Source organism: Papio anubis, chromosome 2 (genome assembly GCF_008728515.1).
Source record: "Papio anubis isolate 15944 chromosome 2, Panubis1.0, whole genome shotgun sequence".
NCBI classification, from domain to species: domain Eukaryota; kingdom Metazoa; phylum Chordata; class Mammalia; order Primates; family Cercopithecidae; genus Papio; species Papio anubis.
In genome coordinates, this window is record NC_044977.1 from 193,273,191 (window position 1) to 193,289,811 (window position 16,621).

General features: G+C 47.4%; 1 protein-coding gene across 1 annotated transcript in view; it reads right to left on the reverse strand.

Annotated features, from left to right (window-relative positions):
• RUBCN (rubicon autophagy regulator) overlaps positions 1–16,621 on the reverse strand; it is a 58,520-nt gene that overhangs the window by 6,913 nt on the left and 34,986 nt on the right. Inside the window, 8 exon segments of the mRNA XM_031663968.1 lie at positions 558–703; positions 1,315–1,447; positions 2,165–2,225; positions 9,964–10,038; positions 12,605–12,706; positions 13,591–13,798; positions 14,889–15,004; positions 15,968–16,063. Of these exon segments, the coding sequence (XP_031519828.1) occupies positions 558–703; positions 1,315–1,447; positions 2,165–2,225; positions 9,964–10,038; positions 12,605–12,706; positions 13,591–13,798; positions 14,889–15,004; positions 15,968–16,063 (937 nt within the window).

The following is a 16,621-nucleotide window of genomic DNA, read 5'->3' on the forward strand; positions in this document are numbered from 1 at the left end:
TAAGGACAGGGCATTGGCAGATAGCAGCTGCGTGAGGCCTTTGAGGTGTGAGGGACTGAGCACACACACACACAGCTCCAGGTAAGTATGGGAAGAGAGGGGAATTCACGTAGGATTCAGTTGGACAACATTGAACCTACTGGGAGAGCCGACTCCATACAGGATTTAGGTCTAGGCAGTGACTCTCCCCAGGAATGAACCACACATTCTGTACAAACGTAAGCAATGACACATGGTAAAGGAAAGAATGACAGGAGAGAAAAGCATCCATCCATCTTAGATAGAGAAGAAAAACCAGCAAGCTCACAAAACTGCTGGGAGGAAGGCAACAGGTTGGGGATGCCAGCAAAACAAAACCCGCCTCGTTTCCAGCCAGCTCTGGGACTCAAGAGTAAGAAACGAAGGACAAAATGGACAACCCTCCTCCTCCGCCTTTAAATGAAGAGAACCGTGTGGGAAGGACAGCTGAAGGCAGAGACAAGTGGGAGAGACGAAAACCCTGACAATCCACAGAGGACGGATCTGTGCTCCCAAGGGCACAGACACTGGCCACTCACGTTGGGGCTGGATGAACATTAAAAATTATCTGAGGCCGGGGGGGCGCCCACTCCAAGTTGCCACGAACACGAATCCGCAGCTTGTAGATGTCAGCATGCTGCCCGTCATCCGGTGAGATGGGCAGTGAGTCAGGGATGGGTAGAAGCTGCAGGAGAAAACACAGTTGGGGTAAGCGCACACGGATGGGTGTGGGACACACAAACGCAGGACCCTTTCGGCCATGACAGAGCATCATGAGTGAAAGACATTTCAGGAACACCACAGGATAAGAGCTTCAGGTAACCTTGGTCCTCAGAACCAACCAGGAGGCGCCAAGGCACTAGAAGTGAGGGCTGTGGGTTCCAAGAAGCAAAGAGAAACGGCCTCCCACGGCAGTGGCCCATGGCTCATGTTGTTCCTGCGCCCATTCCAGGACCCTTGCCGTGCCAGGGTGTTTCATGCCTTAAAGACAAGTGCAGAGCAAAGAATCCAAGCAATTCGCTTTTGCGCAGCGTCTCCGAGCTGGTCAGAAACCAAACGTGACTGAGTCTGGCGAGCAGTCACGTGAATAAGGACGGCGAAGGAGCCGTCATCTCCGCTCTGACAAGGCGAGCAAGCATTCACTGTTCATTTATCACCTGAGCCACTGTAATAAATGGCTTCCATGAGTAAGGCGGGGAACACACAGGCTCATTCCAGACTGGGGACGTGTGACGAAGGAAAACAAGGTCACAAAGGCTCCTGGCCCCTGGGTAGGAAGAAGAGCCAAAGACCTACCTTCTGAGGTGCGTCGTGCTCCGGGACGAGCCACTCCAGCTCTGAGGCAGCTGGAAGCTGCATCCCCTCAAACTGCTTCAGGAGCCCCATGGCCACCGCCTCAGCAGATGTGGAGTGCAGGAAGCCGTGGGAGCTGGAAAGGGGAGAATCAAGGACGGCTGAACACAGGGAAAGGACGGGCAGATGGAGGCTTCCCTTCATGATCTCATCCCCCACACAGCAACTTCTGGGCTGGGAGAATACCCGCAGCACCCCAGCCTGCTCATCACCCTCACACAGGAGACAGTGAAAGTCCGCTGGTCTCACAGTCCTAAGACTGTGGTTCAAGCCCCACTTCCTGTCACTACACAGCAGTGCTAATGAAGGACTCTGTCACTTCCTTTCTCTTAACTTCAGCTCCTCTAACAGCAAAATGGAGATCATAATGCCTGCTTACAAAACAAAGTGAGTAAAATTGCTTTGTGGACTAAAAGGCGATTTTTCCTCCCAAATGAGCTACTATTTCCCCTGGTTGGGTCCGTGATGTGGAATCTGTTCAATCTGATTTCATAACCAAAAACCATCATCACTGCTCTCTTTTGAGACCTTCTGGGGCCTCCGGTTATGATGAGAGTCAGCAGAGAAGGAATCCCTCACTTCCAGCTTTGCCTCCACGAGAGCCCGTCCCATTGGGACCAAAGAGCTTCTGCTTTCTTCTCGTGGGCTCGCCGCCATCAGCAAGCCCCTCCCTCTGACCTTGCCTCCTCTTACATCTGGATGGCTTTGCCCAGCCATATGCCAAGAACTGGGTTTGTTTCTCTACGTATCCTCAGGTTTTCTTTTTTTTTTTCTTTAAAAAAAAAGTACTCACAAGGACTGGGAGGAAACGAAGGATCTGCTGCTTGAGGCTGTGTTCCTTCTGATGTCAGCATCTACATGGAAACCAGAGATAAGGGGAGCGCAATGGAAAGGGGTGGGTGAGGGATCGTGGAATCCACAACGCGGTGCTGCCAGCTAAGCACTCAGGGTAACAGCCAGGTGCCACATTCTACGCAGGATAAAGGAGCAGGTGAAGCTCTACACACAGGTTATAACTTGCCTCTATCCAAGTCAAAACCAGGCTGAATTAGTAACATTATGCACAGCACTGAGAAGGTGAAAAGTGTTACAAACCCAGGCAGAACGACAGACTCAGCTTTGGTGTGAAACGGTGAATGAGGTTCACAGACACAACCCCTCACGTGCACAGACACAAAACAAGGACTCAAATCGCTCCCTCATTCTCCACATCTTAACCTTTCTTGAATGATAAGCTCCCTTAGGCAGTAACTCTGTCTGGCTCTTAGATATATAACATTCAGTGCCTAACACGTAACTTGGATCACAGAGGTTCTCATGAAATACATGTGACATTGGAACTTGGCTTCTAACACTTCACCACTGTTGCCATCACCCCGAATGTTACAAGTGTTTGGAACTTTGCTGCTAACATCTCATCACTGCTGCCATTTTACCCCTGAATGTTGGAGTCTTCTATATCCTTAGAAAAGCTTCATGGAGGAAAAGGAACTTCTCTATAGCTTTGCAACTCTTTGGAGATGCCTGGTTACCGACACATTCTGACAAAGATGGTCAACATGATCTCTGAGGCATAATTATACAGGAAACTGTGGCAGACCTTCCATAGCGTATTTCTGACAAAGGATTTAGAAGAGGATTTCTAATAACGAATGCCTGAACCTCCAGAGACCTCAGAGACCTCGTCTACCCAAATACTTTTGATGGAGGGGAATGCGAAACACAGCAGTTATGTTCAAGCAAGGCAGACACAACCTACCCAAGTCATGAAAACAAGACTGTTCTGAGAAATACTCTCTCTCACGTCCTTCACTGCCCAGTGAAAAGACCTTTCTTTCCTAATTAAGCCTACACAATGACCAATCTACTCTGAGCACTCAGGACATGAATCTTGTATGGCATCACTGTGCACTGGGCCATGAGTAGCTCTACTGTTCCTCACGTTTCCTCTGTATGCAGATTTTTGTCTGGACAACTAGATTATAAAATCACCCTATTAGGAAATAAGATTGTGTCTCCTTCTTCCCTTGGCTCTAAAATACTTAACACAGGGCTCATATACAAGCATATACTCAAATAATATTGCTGACAAACTAATGTCTTCAAAGCTACATATATGAGTAAGATAACAGAAGTAACAGAAGTTTTCACATGTTCTCTAAGCACAGGACAAGACATCAACACGTTTTTGCTGGTAATTAACACAGCCTACTTAACAACAAAGATGTTCAAGTATACCGTGTTTTCTGGCTGAATCTGCGCCACCAAAATCCAGATCCCAGTGCACTGCTAGTTGTCTTATTTCTAGCTAGTGCTGGTAGAGAAAAGAAAAACAGTAGAGGCAACAGTAGGCCAGACCTTCACAGACTGTTTGGTTTGTGACATGTATTTGGGTAACACTTACACTGCCTTGGGTTGTACGTTAAGTCTTGCCTTGCACTAGTAGCCCTCAGAGTGTTTTGTACATAAAAGTTTTCAGAAAATATTTTCTGAATAAATGATTAATTGGCTAAAAGCAATTAACAGCTATTTCAAATTCCATCCTGTTTGGGAGTCACACAAAAGAAGAAAAAAAAAAAACTTAGCTATCCCTCAGGAAGGAGCTAACCAATTTTCTTATTTTAGTGCCAGGCTATTAAAGAAAATACTACATGCCAGAAAGAACAGACAGTGATAATTCAAAGTTTCTAAGGAAACCACTGCCTTCATAAAACTATTTAGCAGTTCTTCATCCTCACAAAGAAGAAACTTTTTTTGAGAGAAAAAAATCATTCTCTCTTTAGAAAATACAACTGAGTCACACTGTAACATGCTTCTTCCTCTCTTTGACTAGAGGTAAAGTGAGGTCGGAGGTACATGCAGGGACTTCCCCTTCCCTGCCAATCATGAATACACCAAGAGTGTGGAGGGGCCGCCCAGCTTCGGAGGCCAGGCTCTGAGCCTGGAGTGGAGGGAGAGCAGCACACTCCATCAAAGGGGGCATGACACCCGGCCCCAGCCAAGGACCACGCAGCTCTGTGGGTCCTGGGCCCGCGCTGCAGCCTTATCACTCTCTCGTCAGCTCAAGCAGACCACTAAGTTGATGTGGGTGAACCCCTAGTTGAAGATCTGGATAAAAGCAGACCGAGTCTAAGCCAGCGAATTGAGGAGTGAAGAGAGGGGGAGCTACCCATCTGGATGGACTCAACGTGTCCCAAGTGAGAGCACTTACGGAGCAGGTCCGAGACTCTCACCATCCAAGTGGAATTTAACATAATTCTGAAACTTTTTATTGATTTTTTTGGTACAAAAACAAGTATTGTTATTGCAAGAGAATGATTTCAGGTGCTTCTGATGCATAGATGTTAGGTTGAGTAATCGCAATTTTTGCCATTACTTTTGCACCAACTTAATAGAATAAGGCCATTATTTACTGACAGAAAAAAGTTTAAAAATATAAAAATAAATAACAAAAACAATGACAAGTTATAAGGAGAAGAATTTGCTGCGTGTCCAGACACTGGTATTGAATGATCAGAGAAGAGCTGGCTAAAACCTTGGTACCTTAGCAAACTACGCAAATTTTTTTTTTTTTTTTCGAGACAGAGTCTCGCTCTGTCACCCAGGCTGGAGTGCAGTGGTGTGATCTCCACCCACTGCAAACTCCGCCTCCCGGGTTCACGCCATTCTCCTGCCTCAGCCTCCCATGTAGCTGGGACTACGGGCGCCGCCACCACGCCTGGCTAATTTTTGTATTTCTAGTAGAGACGGGGTTTCACCGTGTTAGCCAGGATGGTCTCGATCTCCTGATCTCGTGATCCGCCCGTCTCGGCCTCCCAAAGTGCTGGGATTATGGGCGTGAGCCACCGCGCCCGGCCAACTACACAAATTTTAAACAAAATAAGTGAGTCACAAGAAGAGTCAACTTCAGAATGTACTGGCCAGTTTGACGTTGGTTTCCATCCTGCTTTCTTTCTAGAAGATAAGGTCATACCCAACATATCTGGGAGTCCAAATCCAACAAATTTTCTGTAATTGCTGCCTCAAAAGGAAACATTTCAAAATGGAGAACCCAAAGCATTCTTGTTTCATAAAGAGAAAAAATTTAATTTAAAAATGGATGGGGGAGAAGCAACCGATTACCTTCAATTGGATATAATTTTGAAACTTGTCAGAAAATACAGCCATGAACTTTCCTGTTTACCTACTATGCCAGCTCTCAATTTACTGCCTTTCGACTCCAAATCTGCCCTTGTTTTTGCCTGCTCTGCAGTAATGGAGCTGGACACAGAAACATTTCTCCTTTGCCAGCTGACATGATGTGAAGTTTTGCAGTGGAGGGTGCTGGGGGCAGAAGGGGTTTCTCTGGCTGGTTCTGGTTGCTTCTCTAGGCTGACTCCGGGGGAGGCACACCTTGGGCAGCTTTGCAGCAGAGTACCACGAGTGATGCCCTCATAAACAGCCCCCTCAGCACCCACCAGGAGAGCTTCCCTGGAGAGCTTTACAGTGAGTGCCACTGGCCTACCACCTTCCCACGAAGCGCTTTCACCAGTACCCTTGGGTTCTGAGACAGCACCTCTCATGGGCATCCTCCCTCAGCACCCCAGAGAACAGTTTCCCGGTGACAGTTGTTGGCATGCCACCTCCCCATGGAGAGCGTCCCCTGGCACCAGCTCAGGGCAGCTCTGGGCTTCAGGGAACCCCGCACCAGCTCAGGGCAGCTCTGGGCTTCAGGGAACCCGGCACCAGCTCAGGGCAGCTCTGGGCTTCAGGGAACCCCGCACCAGCTCAGGGCAGCTCTGGGTTTCAGGGAACCCCGCACCAGCTCAGGGCAGCTCTGGGCTTCAGGGAACCCCACAATCCAGTGAGCCAGGAGGTCTGGATCTCAGCCTTGGGGATGTAATACTCCTTTACATCTATTCCCACCAGATGCTCCATCCCAGCCCCGGGGATAGTGGCTGCTCCTCCACCTGCTCCTCCCTCGCTTGCTCTTTTTTTTGAGGCCAGGATTTCTTTTAGTGAGTCTCCTCTGCTCGCCCAGGCTGGAGTGCAGTGGCCGATCTCAGCTCACTGCAAAGCTCTGCCTCCCGGGTTCAGCCATTCTCACCACCTCCAGCCTCCCGGTAGCTGGGACTACAGAGGCGCCCACCTGCGCCCGGCTAGTTTTTGTATTTTTTTTAGTAGAGATGGGGTTTCACCGTGTGGCCAGGGACAGTGTGATCCTGACCTCACGATCCAGCCCGTCTGCAGCCTCCCAAAGTGCTGGGATTACAGAAGCAGACCACGGCCGGCCTGGGGTGAGTTTCCTCTTATCTTGGGCTGGGTGCGGTGGCATGATCTTAATCACTGCAGCCTCCACCTCTCGGAGTTCAAACGAGATTCTCCTGCCTCGGCCTCCCGAGTGGCTGGGATTGCGAATGTGCCACCATGCAGCTGGTGCATGTGTTTGGACATACTCGTGTTTCACCCGCGTTGACCAGGCTGGTCTCGATCTCCTGACCTCGTGATCTGCCCACCTCGGCCTCCCAAAGTGCTGGGCTCACAGGTGGGAGCCACCGCGCCCGGTTTCTCCTGTGTACTCATGAGAGTCTTCTTTACTCCTCATGAGCCAGTTTCCCACTCCATGATTCCCACATTATAGTTAATCATTCTTTTTACTAAACTTTCCCTATTCAAATTACTGTGTAGTTTCTGTCTCCTGATTGGACGCTGACTAGATACATCTCCGCAGAACATGAAAACTCTGGAAGAATCTACAAAGGAAGATAAAGAAACACTGATGCAGCTATAATACAAGAAGGTGGAGATGGGGGAAAAAAATAACAACAACAAAACTCTAAATCCAAAGAAGCTGAAAAGACTGTCTGATATTGGGAGCTTATGAAAGATATCGAACCCAACTTGGCAGACACCATCAGCAGAAGCAGATGACGTGAAAGAAGACAGACACAAAAGATGACGCATCACATATCAGATAATTCCATTTATACCAAGTGTCCAGAAAAGGCAAATCTACAGAGACAGAAAGACGAGCAGCTGAGTGGGGCTGGAAGTGGGGACAGGAAGTCACCGTAAAGTGACCCAAGGGATACTACTGGGGTGATGAAAATGTCCTCAAGTTGGATTACGGTGATGGCTGCACAACTTGGTAAATTTACCAAAAATCGTTGAGTTGTACACTTGAAGTGGGTGACTTTTTTCTTTTTTGAGACAGGGTCTTGCTCTGTCACCCAGGATGAAGTGCAGTGGCATGATCATGGCTCACTGTAGCCTCGACCTCCCCAGACGAAGCAATCCTCCCACCTCAGCCTCCAGAGCTCTGGGGCTACAGGCATGCACCACCACACACAGCTAATTCTGAAATATTTTTTTTTGTAGAGATGGGATCTCACTATGTTTCTCAGGCTGGTCTCCAACTCCTGGCCTCAAGCAATCCTCCTACCTCAAGCCTCCCAGCATGCTGGGATTACCAACATAAGCAGCCACTACACTCAGCCTAAAAAGCAGCTTTTTAATTGAAAAACATTTCACGGCCGGGAGTGGTGGCTCACACCTGTAATCCCAGCACTTTGGGAGGCCGAGGCGGGCAGATCATGAGGTCAGAAGATCGAGACCATCCTGGCTAACATGGTGAAACCCCGTCTCTACTAAATATACAAAAAATTAGCCGGGTGAGGTGGTGGGCACCAGTAGTCCCAGCTACTCGGGAGGCTGAGGCAGGAGAATGGCGTGAACCCGGGCGGCGGAGCTTGCAGTGAGCCGAGATTGCGCCACTGCACTCCAGCCTGGGCGACAGAGCGAGACTCTGTCTCAAAAAAAGAAAAAGAAAAAGAAAAAGAAAAAGATTTCACATTCTTAATGTAAAACCTGTCATGTGTATACACATTTTTTAAAGCCCCCAAAATGGGGAAAGAAGGATGCTAGAAAGACCGAATCAAGGCCTGCCTGGTGGTGAGAGCAGATTGGACACGCTCTGAGGGAGAAGTGGCTGACACTCAACATGTGCCCCCACAAAGGACTGGGACTAAACGCCCCGGAAACCAGTTAGAAAGGGAGTCAGGAGAACTCCTCCTCAGGCAGGGAAGACTCATGTTAGATCAATGAAGAAAGGGAGTCAGGACGACTCCTTCTCAGGCAGGGAGGACTCATGAGAATCAATGACAGTCGTTTAGGAGTAGGAAAAAAAAGCAGCCTAATTACTTTTATTTCTCTAATCTTAAAAACATTAAGTTGATACCATAATATTTGTACATATTGACAGGGCACGTGTGATATTTTATGCATACAACGTGTAATGGTCAAATCAGGGTATTCAGAATATTCACTGATTGAACATTTATCATTTCTTTGTGTTGGGAACACTTCAGATCTCTTCTGACTATTCTGAAATATACAATGTGTCAGCCACAGCCACACTACTGTGCTACTGAACATTAGAACTTACTCCTTCTAACTGTGTGGTTGAACCCACTAACCAACCTCTCCTTATGCCCCAACCCACCTCCTCCCCAGCCTTTGTAACTACCACTCTCTTCTCCACCTCCATGAGATCAACTTTTTTAGCTTCCACATGAGTGAGAAAATGGGAGCTCCTGTAATATTTGTCTTTATTGCTCTACATCTTGATCTAATCTCACATAATTATTTCAAATTCCTAGTGCCCAACAATATTAACAGTTTTAATAAAAAGTTCTGGGCCACGTGTGGTGGCTCACTCCTGTAACCCCAGCATGTTGGGAGGCCGAGGTGGGCAGATCACGAGGTCAGGAGTTTGAGACCAGCCTGGCCAACATGATGAAACCCTGTCTCTACTAAAAATACAAAAATTAGCCGGGCGTGGTGGCAGCTGCCTGTAGTCCCAGCCACTCTGGCGGCTGAGGCAGGAGAATTGCTTGAAAATGGAAGGCGGAGGTTGCAGTGAGCTGAGATGGTGCCATTGTGCTCCAGCCTGGGCAACAAGAGCCAAACTCCGTCTCAAAAAAAATACAAAAGTTCTGAGTTTTGTTGTTGTTTTTGTGTTTTAAAGTCATTCTGAGCAGAAAACTACTATTTTCTTTCCATTAACCTCACCTACAGGAAACCTACTTGTTTGGATCACAAAACAAGAACAAACATCTACTGCAGTAAATCCTACTTGTACACAAAGTACCCAGAAGAGATGGCTTTCTAAACACTGGCTCTGCAAATTCAAAATTCTAAAGAGACACTAAGCTTCATACCACTCTATCCTACTTCTGCTGCCTGAATGTGTGGCAGGAGCTTAGGATAGGTCTGAACTAAAATTCTTCATCTAACTATTCCTTTCTAAACCGTCCACTACCTCCATCAGTCACAATGGCCACTAAATCTAAATTAATCACCGTAGGGAAGGATCACCAAGGACAAACTTGATGAGGAAGATTGTTGGGGTCACATGAGGATGAATTGGTGAGTATCTGAATTGTTCCTGGCTTGGTGTTCTGGCTTAGCTCCAGTTTCTTCCAACTAGTTCTCCAGCCCCCCGAGTCCTCGTAACCCTCACAGTTATCACGTGATTAAGTATATACGAAAAAGCTGGTGCAACATTCACACACATGCGTCTATGAGCACATCCACGCTTGCAAGGTCGGCTACCTGAGAACATCGAGGCCAGTGACACTGACAGTCCGTTCTTTGATATGTGAGTCAGGTTAGATCCTTCACTACCATCTGTGTAATAATGACGACAAAAGGGGGCCCTTTAGTATTCCAGCAAGAAATAAACTAATATTCTATACCATGTGTTCCTGGAATCAAAACTTGCCATTTGCTCCCAGACATGAAATGGCGTTTAGGAACTGACATCCTTGGGTAGGTGCTCACTCTAGCTTGGAGGAGAGTTACTGCTACTTCCTATGCCATGCCCAGCCTCAAGGACCTCCCACGGCAGTGGTTCTCAGCCACGGTGACTCAGGCAATGACGGAGGCATTTCTGATTGTCTCGATACTGGGCAGGGGTCGCCACCAGCCTCTAGTGGGTAGAGGCGAAGAATGATGCTAAACATCGTACAGTCCACAGCCCAATCCCTCATGGCAAAGAATGGTCTGGCCCACGGGTTGGAAAGCCCTGGCCTAAGGTCTTTTCCTTTAAGGATTTCTGTTGTGAATCGACTAGAGAATTAGTTGATTGAACATCTCCTCAGGGTCCACAACGGCAGCAACAGTTTCTAACAGGAGTGGCTTTGGGCCTGTCTGTCGAGAGGCTCCTTACAGACTGCACAGCCTCCCGGATCCCTGCTGTGCTGCGGGACACAGATGTGGTTGTCACGTGGACTGATCTGAATTTACCTCACCATTCTCCTCCTGAAATTCCGGCTGCGGATCCTGGGAGCGAGGTCAGACCCTCTTTCTTTTTTTAATTAGGAGATGAAGTCAATCACAGACTGTGGTATAACAGAAAATAGATACTTGGTCTCTGTCTCCAGTTCCTGGTGAGAATTCCTAAAATTCTTGGAATTTCTTGAATTGTAGTAATATATTTTATTATTCAAAAGAAGCCCCTTTCAATCATACCTGAGTTTATGCTAATGAGGAGACTCCTGGCAGGCCCCTAGACAGACAGCTTCACCAGTGGGGGCTATCAAAAGAACCAACCACGTCATGAGAGGGCTGGAACTTTTACTCCCCCATCAGGTCCAGCGAGGGGAGAGGGACTGAAGACTGAGTTCAATCACCAATGGCTGGTGACTTAATCAATGGTGCCTATATAATGAAACGTCAATAAAAACTTGGAACAATGATGTCCAGGCTTCCTGGTTGGCGAACACATCAATGCACCTGGGAGGGTGGTGCCCCCAGACACCATGGGGACAGGAGGAGTTCCTGTGCTCGTGATCTCTTCCTAGGCCCTACGTACTTCTTCATGTGGCTGCTCGTTTGCATCCTTTACAACAGGCTATAATCCTAAGCTTTCCCAAGTTCTGGGTGTCATTCAAGCAAATTATCCCACCTGGGGAAAAGGGGTCATGGGAACTGTGAATTTGTAGTCAGCCTACAAGCAGAAGGGCAGGTAGCTTGGTGACCTGTGTCTGGCATCTGAAGCAGAAGTAATCTCACAGGACTGTAGCCTGCAGGATCTGTGCTGACTCCAGCGAGTTAGTGTCAGAACCAAATTGTAAGTCACCCAGCCGATGGTGGAGAATTGGAGAGGAGTTGGAGGATCACATACAAACAACCAACCAACCAACCAAACAAAAGGAGTTTTAATGAGTACCTATTGTTGTCATAAATAGAAATCAGAGACATTAAGGAGAACATAGAAGGAAGACTTCCTGAATACCTGGAAAATTTGTGGAAAAACAGAGTTTCTGAACAGGGAACAAACGTGTGGTTCCTCCATCCGGAGGCCTGTGCAGGCGAATGGGTTCTCTAGATTGTGTAAACAGGAAATCAAAGCCTCACACAACACGAGATCTATCTGTCATCACATTATAATGTTATAATGGAGAATTATAGATACAGTTCACCTCTGTCCACGTACACAATGTTGTAACAGAGAATTACAGACACCATTCACTGCAGTAAGGAAACCACTGTTGGTCTCGCCCATGAGGGAGGAGCGTGTGTCCCTGAACTGTTTTTGTGTGTGTGTTTGTTTTGCTGATGAACTTGAAGAAATCTATGACTTGCAGGAACGGGACCTTAACCTGATTTAACACAACTGCCTTCCCAGACTGGAACCCCACTGTTCCTCTATGCTGGTACTTCAACAACAACAACAACAACAACAACAACAACAAGAGTCTGTGCCTGTGCTAAGCAACTGAGCACTGCAAGGGCAGAAATTCAGGCTCACTTTGTAGGCCTGATTTTGTTCCTTTTTTGTCCCCCTGCCCCCAATGATTCTGTTTGTCCTTTTCTCTTTTGAACACTTTGAAACAATTTCAGTTGTGTTATGGAACCCAAGAGAATAGGATTCTAATTCCAAGTGGCATGGACCAGCCCTACAAGCTGAAAGGAGGAGTCAGAGTGGGAACCCAAGAGAAAGATACCACTGAGGAGGAAGCATCAGGGTGACACCAGCCAGCAGCCACTCCGCCTGGAACACCTGCTTTCAGTGCTCTTTCCTACTGAAGTTGTAAAGGGGTTTTGTTTTTAGCAGAATGCTGTCCCTTACAATAGCTAGTAACAATCCATAATGAAGATCTTCTACTTAGGAAAAACTTTGCAGCTTATCATTCTAAATGGAAAGAAACAGGAAATAAAAGTTCCCTTGTAACAAAGTGTCACTTCTTACCTTGGATTTCAAATTCATCAACCTCATCAGCAGAGCCAGAGTCAGAGAGATGTGCTGAATCGCGTGAGCTGAACTGGGAGCTGCTGGAGGTGACCCGAAAGCCTGTTATGTTTAAAAACAAAAAGGAATAAACAGGGCAGAAAGAGGTCTTCTTGTCCTTCCAGTGTCACAAGAAAAGGGACCTGGTATGACTTCAACAGAGAGAAATGGAAACTTTCCCTTTAGAAAGTTTCAAGGCAACAGAAGGTACTACTATCTGGAAAGCAAATCCGGGACGAGCGTGCTTAGGTCTCCTGATACCAGAAAACTATTTTGGAAGGGAGCTATTCCTTTATATATATATTTTTAGAGCTGGGGTTTCACCATGTTTGCCAGGAGAGTCTCGAACTCCTGGCCTCAAGTGATCCACCCGCCTCGGCCTCCCAAAGTGCTGGGATTCCAGGCACGAGCCACTCCACCTGGTCTGGAAAGGAGCTATTCCTGATGTAGGAAACGGAGCGACTCTAGGATGAGTATTCCTAGTATGGTTTAAAAAAAAAAAAGTAGGACTATATAGAAATGTCTTTCTGGGCCGGGCACGGTGGCTCAAGCCTGTAATCCCAGCACTTTGGGAGGCCGAGACGGGCGGATCACGAGGTCAGGAGATCGAGACCATCCTGGCTAACACGGTGAAACCCCGTCTCTACTAAACAATACAAAAAACTAGCCGGGCGAGGTAGCGGGCGCCTGTAGTCCCAGCTACTCGGGAGGCTGAGGCAGGAGAATGGCGTAAACCCGGAAGGTGGAGCTTGCAAGGAGCCAAGATCCGGCCACTGCACTCCAGCCTGGGCGACAGAGCGAGACTCCGTCTCAAAAAAAGAAAAGTCTTTCTGACAGCAGAGGAACCACTGGTTTGGGTATAACATCCCAAAGGAAGAGCCATAAGGCACCAGGCCTTATGCTGAAGCTGGGAGAATGTGGGAATAGTGTCCACAGGCTCCACTGACTTCCATGCTCAGCCTCCTGGTACACAGGGAGCAGGTTCTTGGTGCGGATTTGCTGGCGCCGAAGGCGGATCTTCTGCTTCAGCTCCTGGATCTCTCTGTCACTGTCTTCCTCTTCCTCCCCCTCCTCCAGGCACCGGCTCATCATGTTGCACTTCATTAGCTCGATGGCAGCGATTAAGGACTCTGAGATGCTGAAGTGGGCATTCTCCTGGGGGAAGGGGAGCAGCAAATAAGCAAAGGGTTACAAGTATTGAATGACATTATAATGTTGGAAAGGGGAGTTTCCAAGATAGGAACTGTTTCTGTCAAAAACACCCTGGAGAAATGGACATTTCTACTACGAGGAAAGCTGATGGCTGGAAAACCTATTCTAGGTTTTCTTCACTCTCTTACTTTGCCAAGCCTGTCCCTTCCTGTCTCATTTCTACATAAAAATATGATAGAGAAGAGGCCCAGGATTTCAATCAGGTTCTTTCCCAAAATCATACACCTGTATGCAAAATATTAAAGTAAATGTTATGTCTCAAGATAAGAGTGTTTTGCAGGCTACAAAATGCTACACAGATGTCATTTATTGCTTATCTGAGCCTTAGAACAAAAGATAGAATTTGATTCTGGAAACAGTATTTACCTAAGGTGCCCGGGTCAAGGGAACTGCAATCATGCAGCAAAACCAATGCTGCCAGACGCAGGGGCTCACGCCTGTCAATCCCAGCACTTTGGGAGGCCAAGCCCAGGAGTTCAAGACCCCAAACACAGGGGCTCACACTTATTAATCCCAGCACTCTGGGAGGCCAAGCCCAGGAGTTCAAGACCAGTCTGGGCAACACAGGGAGACCCCCCATCTCTACAAAAAATAAAAAAAATACCCAGGTGTGGTAGCATGTGCTTGTAGACCCAGCTACTCGGGAGGCTGAGGCGGGAGGATTGCTCGAGCCCAGGAATTTGAGGCTGTAGTGAGCCATGACCGTGACACTGCACTCCAGCTTAGGTGACAGAGCAAGACTCTTGTCTCAAAAAAACAAAAACACACACACAAACTTGATGCTTCTCTGCCCAGGCTGGCTTCTAAGATAAAATCGCTAATATCTGGGACTCGATGAGGGGCACATGCTCCCTGCAGAGTTCCTCAGAAACAGAACTTGCTGAGCTTCCTTCTACTGTGAACTTATCTTTACTGTAGTCTGTACCCATGTCACTGCTACATACCCAAAACCTCATCAGAACATATGGCACCACAGACCTTTAGACCCAATCTCCCAACTCATGAGCTCTTCATGAGGCCCTCGATTTCCCACCTTTTCCAGGTCGGCACAGCTGCCGAAGTCTTGCTCAGAGAGGTAGCTGATGAGGGACTGTCCTTCTGATGGTCTTCGGAACATGCCTTCCCCTGAGCACAGGTACCGACCACCTTCTGTGGGAAATGGAATGTGGATGAAACAGTCAAGCTTCTTCAGGAAGTCTTAAGCTTTTACCATTAAAGATGCTCCCAAGTCTTCCCAGGTAACTGGGAATTAGAGGTTGGAAGAAGATATCTACCTTCTAAAAGCACTTCTTGCACTTTGGGAGGCCGAGGCGGGCGGATCACCCTAGGTCAGAAGTTCGAGACCAGCCTGGCCAACGTGGTGAAACCCCATCTCTACTAAAAATACAAAAATTAGCTGGGCGTGATGGCTCACACCTGTAATCCTAGCTACTAGGGAGGCTGAGGCAGGAGAATAGCCTGAACCTGGGAGGCGGAGGTTGCAGTGAGCCAAGATCGTGCCACTGCACTCCAGCCTGGGCAACAAGGGCAAAACTCTGTCTCAAAAAAAAAAAAAAAAAGAATTTCTTGTACTCTTAGAATCCCAGAGCACTGAGCCTTTTGGTTGGAAAATGATGGAATAAACAGAGACAATCCTTCTGCCATCTAAAATCAAAGAGAACATGCTCTCCCCCATACCATATAATAAAGAAAAAACAAAATAAAAATGGAAAACTCTGGGCTGGGAGTCAGAAAAGGACACAAATGGCTTCCTCCTCTGCATGATTTGCATGTAGAGTTTGTCTGCTGGTTATTAAGCCCAGATACTCCAAGTCCTCTTTTCAAGGTCCATCTCATCCACTCACAGAGCCATTCCATATGGATCAGCTGACATGCCTGGTGCCAACACCCAGCGGTAAGAGTGGGTAGGACCCCGAAGTCAGAGGAGCAAGAGAAGTGGCAGAGCAGTGTGATTTCTAGCACAGGGGTTGAAAATGACTAAAGAGCGACTGAGACGGTAACAGTATGTACCCTCCGCAGAGCTGAGATGAACCCCAAAGCTCAGAGCTTAGCAGGCACAAGGGGCGAGCAGAGAAAAGATAGAGTTTTAGCCCTGGCCTTCATAGTACTCACCATACTCCATGTACAGAGAACTGGGTGTGCTGACTTCACTGCTTTGACCAGAGTAGGGCAAGGGGCCTCTCAACTTCGCCTTATCATTGCAGGATTCTAATGGCGATGACCACCAACGAGTAAAAACACACATACGAAGTGAGCAATAGATCCATTCCCAACTTTGGAGTTTCAACATTTAACTGCACCCCTTCCCAAAGCCCTCCCAAGCAGGAGAGAGGTGGCACAACAATGGAACAGCCCAAGGGCACAGAAACACAGGGAGGGAAGGAGATGGCCGGTCAGTACATTCTAAGTGGAAAAGAAGAAACGTGATCCAGAATGGGGCAACATAAAGGAGAGAAAGAATCAAATCAAAATGGATTCATGAAATTTGCTTCTCTTTCCTTACATCTTTTAACCAAACATTACAGGAATGTTAGCTGATTTCTATCCTCTTGACAAACCAATTTAGAAAAGTCTTTAGACGGTAAAACAAAGACAAGTGCATTGAAACTTTTCTGACATGTTGACATTAGGTTTTAAAGTAACATCAGAAGATTTACATTCACTAAGGAAATAAAATTCAGCAGTGTCCTAAAAAGAAGCATCAAGGCAGTGCTGGAGAAGCCCAGGGAGAGGGCCCCGTAAGCAAGGGGCCTGTTACGGGGCTCA